At 37.1% G+C, this 13,211-nt stretch overlaps 1 protein-coding gene across 13 annotated transcripts in view; it reads left to right on the forward strand.

Annotated features, from left to right (window-relative positions):
• LOC125032482 (KICSTOR complex protein SZT2-like) overlaps nt 1–13,211 on the forward strand; it is an 82,648-nt gene that overhangs the window by 15 nt on the left and 69,422 nt on the right. For all 13 annotated transcript variants that reach the window (XM_047623630.1, XM_047623633.1, XM_047623641.1 and 10 more), the window contains exons 1-19: nt 1–108; nt 1,042–1,176; nt 1,606–1,879; nt 2,046–2,224; nt 2,580–2,790; nt 3,164–3,384; nt 3,639–3,751; nt 4,009–4,168; nt 4,546–4,651; nt 4,840–5,089; nt 5,313–5,477; nt 6,018–6,128; nt 6,447–6,570; nt 7,443–7,541; nt 8,440–8,585; nt 8,838–9,068; nt 9,478–9,556; nt 9,908–10,035; nt 11,573–11,735. The exon at nt 1–108 is cut by the window's left edge and continues 15 nt beyond it. In XM_047623630.1, the coding sequence (XP_047479586.1) occupies nt 70–108; nt 1,042–1,176; nt 1,606–1,879; nt 2,046–2,224; nt 2,580–2,790; nt 3,164–3,384; nt 3,639–3,751; nt 4,009–4,168; nt 4,546–4,651; nt 4,840–5,089; nt 5,313–5,477; nt 6,018–6,128; nt 6,447–6,570; nt 7,443–7,541; nt 8,440–8,585; nt 8,838–9,068; nt 9,478–9,556; nt 9,908–10,035; nt 11,573–11,735 (2,934 nt within the window). In that variant the 5' untranslated portion in view covers nt 1–69. The remainder of the gene's footprint in view (nt 109–1,041; nt 1,177–1,605; nt 1,880–2,045; nt 2,225–2,579; nt 2,791–3,163; nt 3,385–3,638; nt 3,752–4,008; nt 4,169–4,545; nt 4,652–4,839; nt 5,090–5,312; nt 5,478–6,017; nt 6,129–6,446; nt 6,571–7,442; nt 7,542–8,439; nt 8,586–8,837; nt 9,069–9,477; nt 9,557–9,907; nt 10,036–11,572; nt 11,736–13,211) is intronic.

The following is a 13,211-nucleotide window of genomic DNA, read 5'->3' on the forward strand; positions in this document are numbered from 1 at the left end:
GGGAGGTCCTGTTGCGCACACAGTCTCTCGATGTAAACAAACCCTGTATTTCATGTCCCAAGTCGCGAGATGACAACTACAGATGAAACAGTGCCTTCGGATGAGGAAGTGAGCTTTTGTTTTATCACGTGCTGTGTAGTTTTTGGTATTTGGTTAATGGGAAGTCAAGATATGTACTTTGTTTATAAGGGAGGTCGAGCACCTTTCTTGTCTCTTGTTATCAGATTACTGTTTATGACAGGCGATTGTTTTCACTTCTAATTCTTGGGAATGGACGGAAATATGCGTGATTTTTAGTAGTTTGATGTTCAGGTAAATGATAGTCATTCTTTTGCTGGAAGACTATAGTCGGGTCAGTATCCTGGGAATAACATATGAACTTTGGTGGAATGACGTAAATACAGATCAGCTGATTGCCTCAAAAAATAAATTATTTTGATAACCAATGAAGTTACTGCAGTTTGAATTTTAATACTTCAGGGTGATCTTGCCATATGACAAAGATGTCAAAAAGCAATGAGATGTGACCTGACAGGAAGTTTATTTAAAGAATATATATATATATATATATATATTGAAAAAAGAAAGCTTACACTTGAGAAAAAAATATTGTTTTCAGGATATGGTAACCTTTGGAATGCTTGAAGCAACCCTGACAGTCAAAACAGTATGCAGCACATGGACCCTAGAACCTTTTTCTGAGATATTAAAGATGTAAAACAGACATTTTAGGACCATTAATTTCTAGCAGCCACTTTGAAGTGAAATAGCTGATGCTGTTGCATATCTGTTGAAGAGGCTAAGGCTGAGAAAATAACCTGCAGTCTCTTTTATGTGAATGTTTTTTTGTTAAGTTGATTCAGGGTGACCTGATGTTTCACATTTAAAGTGTTGACATGAAAGTATTTTAGGTCCAGCTTTGAGGCATTTGCTCCAGATATACAGTGCCAGTGTCTGCTGATTCTTTTTAGTGATTATTTTGTATAATGAGTATTTATTGTAGTGTATGTGATATAAATTTCACTCTTTTTCTATTCTCAGGGGGTAGAGGCCCTCGAAGCTGAACATGTCTACATCTTAATGAAAAAAGAGTATCGGATATCCCGAAATGTTCGTGCCGAGTGGTATTTGCAGCGAATAAATTCTGTGATAACAGTGCCAAGAAGGGAGAAATTAGTGAGTTTTTATTTGATTTTATAGGTATTTTGGCTTGTGCTGATATATGCTGTATATATATATATGTGTGTATGTGTGTGTGTGTGTATTTATGTATGTATGTATGTATTTATGTATTTATGTATGTATGTATGTGTGTGTGTGTGTGTGTGTGTGTGTGTGTGTGTGTGTGTGTGTGTGTGTGTGTGTGTGTGTGTGTGTGTGTGTGTGTGTGTGTGTGTGTGTGTGTGTGTGTGTATGTATGTATGTATGTATATGTGTGTATGTGTGTGTGTGTGTGTTTATATGTGTACATATTCACACTTATATTTTTTATGATTTTAGAAAGTGGAATCTAAAGAATTGCCAAATATTTTATAAAATATAATTTATGAGTTTTATAAGATATAAGGAAAACACCCAAGTAAAACTCCATATATGTTAACACAGAGTGAATGTGAGGAGGAGCTTGAAGTTGTATCCGTGATTCCTTTGGATGTGCCCCGAGAATGGGACTACGACACATCACATTTGTACAAGTACCGCATCACTCAACGAACTACCCTGCACTTCCTCTCAAGAAAATACAGGCTTGTGTTCTGCCTGGATCTCTCTCCATCCACATCAATTGTGGATGTGACAAAGGGCAGTGTTGTTCTGGATGAAGTGTTTTCCACCTTGAAGCAATGTCTGAAGGGCATTGTGCGACCGTTTTATGTGCCAGGTTTGTTTGATCTGAATTTTTCAATTTTGGATGATGTAAAATGTCCTTAGATTATGTAGATTTGGTGAAAGAAGATGAACAGCATCATTAGGAACTGAAAGTGAAAACTGGAATGATGATACTTTCCTTGGAGGTTATATACTCATCCTCTTCTTCTTATCAACAGGAAGTCAGTTACTGTTCCAGCCAAAGGTTTACTTGACCATCATAGCACACACTCCATTTTTTAAGTCCCAGTCACAGCAGGTTCTGGTGCAGGGTTGGCTTCTGATGCTACACAACCTAGATGCCTTCCTTGAGAGCATACATGCAAAACTCACGATGCTGGAATCGCAGCTGGCTGAGGTGAGAATGATGGCATGGTATATAGTTTTGTGATTGTATCACTGTTACTAGTGTAGAACTGAAATAATTGTTAAAATGATGTTAAGCATAGTTATGAGAGTGATCAATATAGTTATTAAAGAGAATGAAGGGAACATTTATGTAAGCATGGTTTTAGATTTGTGAAGAATTTGATTCAAAATAATAGAAATGTAAAAGATAGATTATAAAAGATGACAAAAAATAATTATAAAAGTTATGTACAAGACCCAGAGTAAAAGCTATACAACAGAACAAAATGTGAGTGCTGTCAAAAGCATGTTACTGTATCTGTATTCTAATTTTATGATTTAAAAACCTTGCTTCTTTACAATAGGCCACTGCACAGACATATGACCAAATGGATATTGCTCGGGATAGGTCCCAGCTGGCGAGAGAAAAGGTCACAGGGATGCTTTTTGATGAGACTGTTGACTTGGGCCCCACAACAGTCACCAATCCCATGGTATCGCCTGACATTGGTTTTGTCAACATGCTGCGATATGGTATTGTTGCTCTCCAACTGCTACCAGAGAACAGTAGTGCAGGTCAGTATTAGCACAATACAAATACACCATTTATTAGAAATGAGCAGCAGTTTCTGTATTGTATTTGCATTATTATTTTGATTCAAGTACATTGGAGACTGGAATTGTAAGTTAGTAAAACATGTAGAGAATTTTTTTATGGAATTCTTCAAAATTGGTATTTTTGGCAAAGTGTCCCATGAAAACTTAATCTCACTAAGGGGATATTTTTATATAGCATTTAGTGATAAAATTCTTTGTTTATTTATTTATTTATTCATTTTTATTATAGTGGATCCTTCTTATGTACTGTTTTGATATATATCTGTAAGCAATTTTTAATATTTGGGATTAGCCATCTAGCAGTTAAATGAATAATAATTCTTGGTCCCAGGTATTGTTGTGATCACAGACGGTGTCATTAGCCTACCAGATGCAACCATGTTCGACATCCTACTAGTCCAGTTGAGAAACCAGACGATTGCATGCAGTTTTCTCCAGCTTGGTTCTGTCTACCATCCTCAGGCATCTCTGGGATATGTGCCTTTCTCCGACCTTATGCACTTCCTGGCAACAGCGACTTGTGGTGCTTACTTGGATACCCTGCCTCCAATTGTGAGTTGTTTGTTCAGAGCTTTTTCTATGGATTTAGTCAAAGTGAAACTTATACAGACATTTTCATTTCTGTTGGTTAGTTTGATAAAAAGAGCAAAATTTGATCCTGTTCTAATTTATTTGAATTATGATATATGGTATTATGAAAAGAACAGTAATAAGATTTATGTAATGCTTGTAATGACCTAGATGTTATTGAATAACTAGTAATGAATACTCTTAATGTTAGTCCTTTTGTTATTACATAATTTCAGGAAGATGATTATGTGTACCATATGAATGACTACCACAAGGCATTATTATCATGGGGCTTCCAGAAGTTCATGAATGGACTTTCACCTGATAATGGATATTATGGAAATAATAGGTAATGTTAATAACAGATGCTCACTTTTTTTTTTCTTTTTTTTAAGTATTACTAGCATCTTATGGATTTTGAGTGAATGAGCCAATTCTTACTGGCACTCATTTGCATTAAGTTGATTTATTTTTTTCGTATAGGAATATTTTGCTTTATATGCTTCTCATAAACAGAAACATATTTACATCCTTATGAGATATAATCTTAATTATTTTCTTCATATTATATGCAAGGTTTGTTTAATATTGTAATTGCTATTACAGGTTTTTCAATTTGCAACCAATAGCTCAGGAGGCGACAGAACTTATCAGGAAGAAAGAAAGAGACACACAGCTGAACACATCCCTCAATGCTGTTCTCTCGTGCCGTTTGAGGGAAGGTTATGCAATCAAGCAAGTGAACATAGCTGATGATCAGATACAGGTAAAGTGAATTATACTAGATGTGGTGGGAGTAGTTTTTTTTTCACTCTTAGTATATACTGTAGGATTTTCATAAGTCAAAGAAAGATTAGATGAAAACGCACACACACACGCACTTACGCATGCACACGCACTCACACACACACACACGCATACACACACATGTATATATACACACATATATATGTGTGTGTGTGTGTGTGTGTGTGTCTAAGATTTCAGTCTCAGTATCAACAAAGGCAAGTCCCTATTCATGGTTCCAAAAACCTGTCTTTCTGTTGCTCATACCAATTTTTATGTGATTAACTGATATATTTTTGTTTTTCAGTTCCTCCCACTTCTTTTTATATAATGGTAAATATGTTTGTCTATTTCCAGCTGATCCTAGTTCTGCCCTGGAAATACTCAATTTTCATAGAATATCATATAAGAGCAGCTTGGCCACCGACCCAGTCCACTGTCTATACAGAAGTATGGATTGAGGGTAAGTAATTCATGGAGGATAACATGCAATTATCAAAGGATTCTATGTTTAAAAAGCTTCATGGACATTTTTCTAGTCTCCATACTGCAGTGGCACTATTACCAGCTAAATTTTGTGTTTAGGACAATCTTTTTGGAAGTTTGTATCAGTTCCTGAGTGATGTAATCAATGAATGAATCTCTTTTCAGCTACATACCAGTTCTTGAATGATGTAACCAACGACATAAACAGGCAGTTTCGATCCAAGTACAGGCAGCGCATGGTTGCCAAGTATTGGACTACCCTACAGCACCTTCGAGAAACTGATATGCTGTTAGTGGGGCTCCAGTCCTTTGCATCTAGTCCTACATTTTACACCATACCAGACTGTGTGAAAAATGGGTACCCAGTCTTCGATCTGAACCCTGGTAACAACAACCCCATCTCAGCTGCAGCTAGGTATTTATGGAGTACTTTTATTTTCTTGTAAAACTGAGTCATTTAGGTTGAGATCTCACAGACTCTTTTACAAAGAAAGGTTGTTTGATAGTGGAAGGAGAATAGTTTGGTAAGAGGTTTTACTTATTTATTGATTGTTATTGTATTTATTAGGTTGTTGATTGGATATTATTAGGAATGTATTTGCATATTTTCTTACCCCTTTTCTTTCGTCTCTTGACAGTGACCAGTTTCCCCAATTTACAAACTTCTGGAAGCCAGTGTGTATGCTTGATATCAATATCTGGCAGAAGTGGATGCACACTCACCGCATAGGAGTTATTGTAGAGCACGACCATCCATTACCCAAGAACCTCCATGTCCTCCATGTCACTAGCACCAGTGGGAGGTCAGTGTGTCAGTTTATGTGGTACTATTTAGTTTTATTTCATTTTTTAAGGTGCTTTTATTGTGTGTGTGTAGGAGAGGGTGGGTTGAATAATATTTGGTTTTGTATTTCTTAAGGTGTTTGAACAGTGACAGAAACATGGGCAACATTGATTTTGCTTCTGACTGACACCCAATTTGACAAACCTCAGTCACCCTCACACTGTTGTCATGGCTACTCCATGGTTTTCAACTTCTCATATCTGTTTCCTTCCACTCCTCACCATATATTCTCTCTTCCCATGGGATGCAGTATGAATGTGTGTATAGTACATACTTACTTAGACCATTGTTGTGTAACCATGTGTGGAAGTAGATGTATGTTTAAATGATTCCTTTGTTGTTTGCTTTATTTTAGGTACTAGTAGTATGTAGATATTCATTCTTATAAAAAATTATCAGGAATAATTTATGGGTACTGTAAAACAAGTTAATTAAGGGTAATTGCATACTCTGTGGTTAAATTGAATTGTTTAATTTAAGATTCATGCTGTTATTTCAGGTATGGGATGGTACAGTGTCGTCAAGGGGAGCTGGCTCTCACTACACTACTTGCCAAATGGTGTGACTTTGTACTGATTGAGAACCATTCCTACATAAAATTCTTGTACAAGTAAGTGTATGTTATTTTATATGATAAAGTTTTAAATACAGTTAACTAATGGGGCTTCGGTAATACCGGTATATAAGATTTTCTTGTTTGTTAAAAGTTTGCAAACCTTTACATGAGGATGAAGTGGTTATAGTGTTAATTAGATATATAGAAGAGCTTTGGTATGAGAATAAAAACATTCTGATGAATTTGACTACTCATTGCTTCCTATAAGCCCAAATGATAATTAATATTGTTTAGTTTTAAATTGTGTCCATATAGGGATACAAACTTGTTGAACACAGACAACATTGATTTTTTTTTTTTTTTTTTTTTCAGGGATGATGATCGAGAGAAGCCACCCATGTCTTTCTTTGTGGTTCGCATAACATCGAAACCTCCCCCTTGTCTTGTTATTTGGCTGGCTTTCCTTGGAGGAACGGCTGGTCACCTCAGGAATCAGGTAAGTAAAGCACTGATTATTTCCACCCAATGATGTTGATATTGGTTTCATTTTGGTAAGCCAGAGTTTCCCTTTGCCCACAGATTGACAGATTGGAAATGGGCAATTTTTCACTATAAGCTGATGTATACTAACAGCTTGGCAGGTTTACTAGTCCAGAAAGATTTCCTGTGAAACTTCATTTCTACCTTTTCCTTGAGAGATATAGACCAGAGACCCCCACAAATTCACTGCAAATCTTATGGGGGTCTGTTCAGAGTTATTGAAAAGTATTTTTAAAATATGTAAGGAAAAGTCTATTTTGATTGATTTTCTAAGATTAACATTCATTGTGATAGTTAATATTATCTTAGAACTTATAGATAAAAGTAAGTGATATTATTAAGAAGTTAAAATCAGAAATACTTGGTTTAGGGTCTTGATTTATATATTAGAAACAGTCCTTGCTTAGGTATGTCACCTGTGATAGCTATATTATTTTAATTTGAAAAAAATACTTCCTTTTGTGTATTGCTGTTAAAAGTCTATGAAGATTAGTGAAGAAATATTAAGGTATTCAGTAACCTTCAAATATAGTTTCAGTCATATTTTCTACAATAGAAAAATATTGCCCCCAAAAAACAATTTCTGAAATAGTATGAAAGTGAATGCATGAAAGTTTTCAGTTTCTGTGTCTTCCTTTGTCTAGTCACTCTAGTGAAATTACAAAGTATATATTCAAGTGAAGCTATTGTGAATGAGTATTGGACACAAAACTATGATTTAGATTTAAATACATCTCTTATTTTATGGTGATTGTATTATCATATGACAAGGTAACAAGTTTTTCCAGTAGATTATATGTATATATTTTTTTTTCTTTTTTTCTCCAGACTGTAGGACAACTTACCAAGAAAATCCAAGAGTTGACCTATCCTTCTCGTATGGGTTTTACAGACAGGAGCAAGTCTCTTACTCCTGTCCCACAGCAGGTGAGCTTTACGCAAATTCTTTTTAACCCACAGAACCTTATTTAGTCATTCTTGCTTTCCCTTTTGAATGGCAGAGGGACACTTTCAATGCAAATCATCTGTATATATTTTAGATTACTGATGTTCATGCATAATTTAGTATTTGTCAGTGAAGTAAAGGGGTAAATAAATTATATCATGAGAAACTCTGTATCAGTTTTATGTCTAGGATTTTTCATATTCATGTACAGCTTAGTATTTATAAGTAAAGTAATTTTTAAAATATGTTCATACTTCCACCCTCATCTTGAACTCGAGGGGGAGGGGAGGGTAGATAAATATTATGACCTAGAGTAACCTACTCTCCAATTTAGCAATTAATTATGTTGATGTCTGTGGGTTAAGGAGAAGGGTAACTTCATGATAAGTGTTATTAGATTGATAGCAGTTTGCATAAACTGAAAAAAGTGACCAGTCAGTGGAACTCATAGACCTGTACTATTAAAAACATATTCTCTTCTGCTTATAGGGCATCTTAGCCCCTGCTTTATTGAAGAAATCTAGCAAAAGAATAGTAAAATTTATTGCTTCAATTTTTTTTTGTGCTTTTTTCTGCCTTTAAATGAATACAGTAGAGTCTTCTGTCTGTCCTTAGGTAATTTTACAGCTGTGCTTAGATTTAAAATTAGGTTAATAATGGATCATTGTGGGAATTTATAATTTTTCACTTCAGATATGAAATTGTATATGATGGATACATTTTTTTTGTTACTTTCTGTAGTTAATCTTTTCTTACTTATGATGTTTAAATATTTTGACTGAAAATTTCATCTGGAAGCAGTTCTTTTATCTTGCTCAGTATTGAATATGCTTGTGGTTTTTTGTTTTTTTTAAGTAATCCTTTCAAAAATGTTTGCAGGATAAGGATAATGAATGTGGGGCGTCAGCCATGACGGCCTCAGCAGAGCTGAGACCTGTTGGAGTGCGTCCCCCTCTAACTCGAGTGGCGTCAAACATCCCTTGTGTGGTCATCACACACAAGCCGATTGAGAAAATCCTAATATGGTTAGTTGTGTCAGGACAGTTAAGGTTACAAGGTCCTGTCATCTCAGAAGGGGGCTCTGTGATTTATGTATATTTTTATTGCATGGAATGTAGATTTAATACATGATTTTGGAAGAGAGGATCTGTTGGCAAATTATGCACAAAATGTCCTTAGAAATGAATAAGTGAAGTGATTTATTATTATTATTATTATTATTATTATTATTATTATTTTCTGATGCTGTAAACTTATTTAGTGACATTTTTGAATAGGTATGAGAAGATGCCAGGCAACCTGCTTAGTAGCATTGTGCAAGAAACTCCTATCAGTCCTTCCACCAAGTCAATCTATGCAAAACTGGGTACCACAAAGTCAGCCACGAACAACATGGCTCTCCTGTCTCGCTACCTCCACCACAGGAGATGGATTTGGTCAGTGCAGGCACCAAATGCACCGTCAGTCTCGCTTAATGCCGTGGCGAGAGTTCTGCATACCCTCACCAGGTAAAGTATTTTGAATGTGTTTTAGTATTTGTAGGAGACTTTTATTTTATTCCTCAGATGTTGTGATAGCTATTAATTCAAAGACATTCTAGAGCAGAGGGCCTGGTATGTTTAAGAGAAAAAGAAAAAGAAATATTATAGGTAATGATTTGTGTTTCTTACTTAACAATAAAATTACAAAATTGATATGGTGGATCCAATTAAGTGTGTCGTAATAAAAAAAATTATATTCTGCTTCTTTACTTACACATTAACGATATTCATAAAAGCTCACATAGAATACTCCTAAAAAAATTTGATATGTCAGAAACTTCTATTAATTGTTGCAAATATTGAATGAAAGCTATATGTTTGTTTACACATATGTTAATGATAATCCAATTCTGATAGTATTTCTTCGTCACTACAGAATAAGGCTGCAGGAAGGCTTCAAGTTCGCACATTCTTGCAATGGAATCATCACTATGGTTCGGGAATTTGACATGAAAGTAAGGCAACACTTTACCTATAAAAAAAGGAAAGCCCTAGTTCTGATATTTACATAGATTATATGTACAATAAAATCCCTCATGACCAAAGGGCTGTTCAGTTTAATTGGTTTAAATATATTATTTTTATTTTACTAAAGGGTGTGGGATAATAGGAAGTTGTCTAAAAACTAAGAATATACATTATAGCATATAAGAACTAACAATAGTTTTTTATGCTAGCAAATAATTAGTGTGCACATTCAAATTGTTATCAAGTGAGAACATGAGAGAATTCACTGTACCATATTTATATTTGTATCAGTACTTACTACAATTTTGATGTTAATGTTTGGTGTTGGAATGTTCTAGTTGGAACTTCGTGAGGGTGAAGATGAGGGTTTGTTAGAGTCCACTGAGGAGGGCAGACAGGAGACCTTCCCTTGTGTGGCGCAGTATGTCATTTTCCCGCCACATGTCACCAACAGCTCTAGGGACAGGTAAGAATTTTCTCTCTCTCTCTCCTTCTTTTGCCTCCTCCCTCTCCCTCTCCCTCCTTCTCTCCCTCCTCTCCCTCCTTCTCTCCCTCCTCTCCCTCCTTCTCTCCCTCCTCTCCCTCCTTCTCTCCCTCCTCTCCCTCTCCCTCCCTCTCTCCCTCCCTCTCTCCCTCCCTCTCCCTCTCCCTCTCTCCCTCCCTCTCTCCTCTCTCCTCTCCTCTCTCCCTCTCCTCTCTCTCCTCCCTCTCTCCCTCTCCTTCTCCCTCTCCCTCTCCCTCTCCCTCTCCCTTTCCCTCTCCTCTCTCTCTCCTCTCCTCTTCTCCTCTCTCTCTCTCTCTCTCTCTCTCTCTCTCTCTCTCTCTCTCTCTCCCTCCCTCCCTCCCTCCCTCCCTCCCTCCCTCCCTCCCTCCCTCCTTTCCTCCCTCCCTCTCCCTCTCCCTCTCCCTCTCCCTCTCCCTCTCTCTCTCCCCTCTCTCTCTCTCTCTCTCTCTCTCTCTCTCTCTCTCTCTCTCTCTCTCTCTCTCTCTCTCTCTCTCTCTCTCTCTCTCTCTCTCTCTCTCTCTCTCTCTCTCTCTCTCTCTCTCTCTCCCTCTCTCTCTCCCTCTCTCTCTCCCTCCCTCCTCTCTCCCTCTCTCTCTCCCTCCCTCCCTCCCTCTCTCTCTCTCTCTCTCTCTCTCTCTCTCTCTCTCTCTCTCTCTCTCTCTCTCTCTCTCTCTCTCTCTCTCTCTCTCTCTCTCTCTCTCTCTCTCTCTCTCCCCCTCTCCCTCTCTCCCTCTCCCTCTCTCTCACACTCACACACACTCACTCACTCACTCACTCACTCACTCACTCACTCACTCTCTCTCTCTCTCTTCTCTCGCTCTCTCTCTCGCTCTCTCTCTCTCTCTCTCTCTCTCTCTCTCTCTCTCTCTCTCTCTCTCTCTCTCTCTCTCTCTCTCTCTCTCTCTCTCTCTCTGTCTCTGTCTCTCTCTCTCTCTCTCTCTCTCTCTCTCTCTCTCTCTCTCTCTCTCTCTCTCTCTCTCTCTCTCTCTTCTCTCTCTCTCTCTCTCTCTCTCTCTCTCTCTCTCTCTCTCTCTCTCTCTCTCTCTCTCTCTCTCTCTCTCTCTCTCTCTCTCTCTCTCTCTCTCTCTTTCTTTCTCTTTCTTTCTCTCTTTTTCTTTTGTCCTCTCCCCCTCTCTCCCTCTCTCTCCCCCTTCTCACTCTCACTCTGCCTCTCCCTCTCCCTCTCCTCCTCTCCCTCTCTCCCCTCTCTCCATTCCTCTCTCTCTATCCCTCTTTTTCTCCTCCCCCTCTCTGTTTATATTTCTGTTGCTCCTTCCCTCTCTCTCCTCACTCTCTTTCTCTCCCTTTCTCTTTCTTTCTCTCTCATCTTTCCTTTTTTCCCTTTTCCTTTAATATTTCTAGAGAAGTTATTTCTTTTTGTTTTAAACGTGGTTTTCCCCCCTCTCTCTATACAGAGTGTTATTTTGTTCTTTTGTGATGAGAAGAATATTGTAATAGCATTTTTGTTCTAAAAGGAAAAATAACTTTCTTTTGACAGCATTGTAGATGAAGACTGGGAAGAAGGAGACAGTGTAGAAGCAGATGGAGAGTTGCAGGTTGTGACTGAGTGTTGGGTGGAGCCTCAAAATGGGGCGGTTACAACACCCTCACCTCATGCCTCCCATTACCACAACTGCAACTATCGACAGCTTGCTCAGGCAGTAAGTACAGTTATTAGAATTTGAATTTGATTTCAGATTTCCTTGGCGGTGACGTAAAAGGTAAGTGTGCCGCAAAGCACTGATTGTGTACAGGTTTTAGCATTATGAGCAGAAAATAGTGAATAGATTTAAAAGTTTGAAGTAAATTTTCAAGGTGTGTGCAGTGGTTGTATGGGTCATGGAGTCGTTTTCATAGAGAATTGAATGTTAAAAGGAATAGTGGTGAGGGAGCATAGTATTCAATACTTGAAAAGATCCTCAAGTGCCCTAAATCACAGCATCAGATCCTGCAATGGCTCATGACTTTAATTTTGTAGACAAGAAAGTTTCATAGGTATGATAATCTTAGCAAATGGTTGAATGTTACTCTACACTTACAACATCATGAAAACTGTAATTAAATGTCACTTTGCACTTGTAACATCATTAAAATTGCTATGAATTAGATGGACAGAACCCGGAGAGTGCAATTGAAGGTATATGCATCCAAAGATGTGGTCAGACCAATTGCCTGGAAATGCATTTATGAGATGATTTTGCTGCATTAGATTGAAGATACTGGTGCTTATGTTTTAGATGGAAAGTTTGCTTTAATTAAAGCAATTCCAGGCATTGGGTCTTGGAATGTGCAGACCCTCAATTAATGTTACCAAAAAGGAGGCTTGGCAGGTAGCTCAAGGACCAAGGCTTAGTCAAAGTACTCAAACCCAGACTATATAAATATATAATTTATCTGACACCATTTTGTAATTTTATGTGGTTGTGGCTTAGTAGATGTTATATACAGTAGTTGTATGACTGTTGTCTACATTGCACCAAATATAGAAAAGGGCATGAATCAGAATTAATCTCTTCACAGTGCAAGAGATGTTTATATACAAGAGATGTATATATCTGAGTATGGATTTCTTTTGAACATAGAATCAAAACAGGTCAGATACTTCTCCTGGAATGTGAAGGTGTTTATTTTTCATTTGTGCCTTTTTCTTCATTTTTTGGCAGCATAGATTGTGGTTAGCATATTTTATGAGATTATTATTTTTTTATTATATTAGTTTCTTTAATTATGATTTCAGAATCTATCAATGTATGAAGATACAGTAGCTATAGAATGATTTTTTAAAAAAATCTCATGACTCCAGTAACAGTCCAGTATTTAGAATATTATCATCATTGACTGTGTCTGCCAAATGAAAATGTGAATGTGAAGCTTGTCTGAATGTTATCGCACAAGTTGATTACAGCAGATGATAACGTAATAAGCTGTCAGCATGAACTCGATATTATAAGCAAGGTTAAGAACAGGTATTTTACATGACAAAATACTGGTTTGCCTTGTTTTATTTTTCTTTCTTTAGTCTCTTTTCTTTCTCTTTTTTTTCCTTTCAACACATTTTGTTTTGAAGTATTCCCATTCAAGAGGATACTTGTAACTGTTGCAGTTTTGGAGAAAAAAAAAATTTCTTCTTTCTTGAC

This window comes from Penaeus chinensis, chromosome 14, assembly GCF_019202785.1.
Source record: "Penaeus chinensis breed Huanghai No. 1 chromosome 14, ASM1920278v2, whole genome shotgun sequence".
Classification (NCBI taxonomy): domain Eukaryota; kingdom Metazoa; phylum Arthropoda; class Malacostraca; order Decapoda; family Penaeidae; genus Penaeus; species Penaeus chinensis.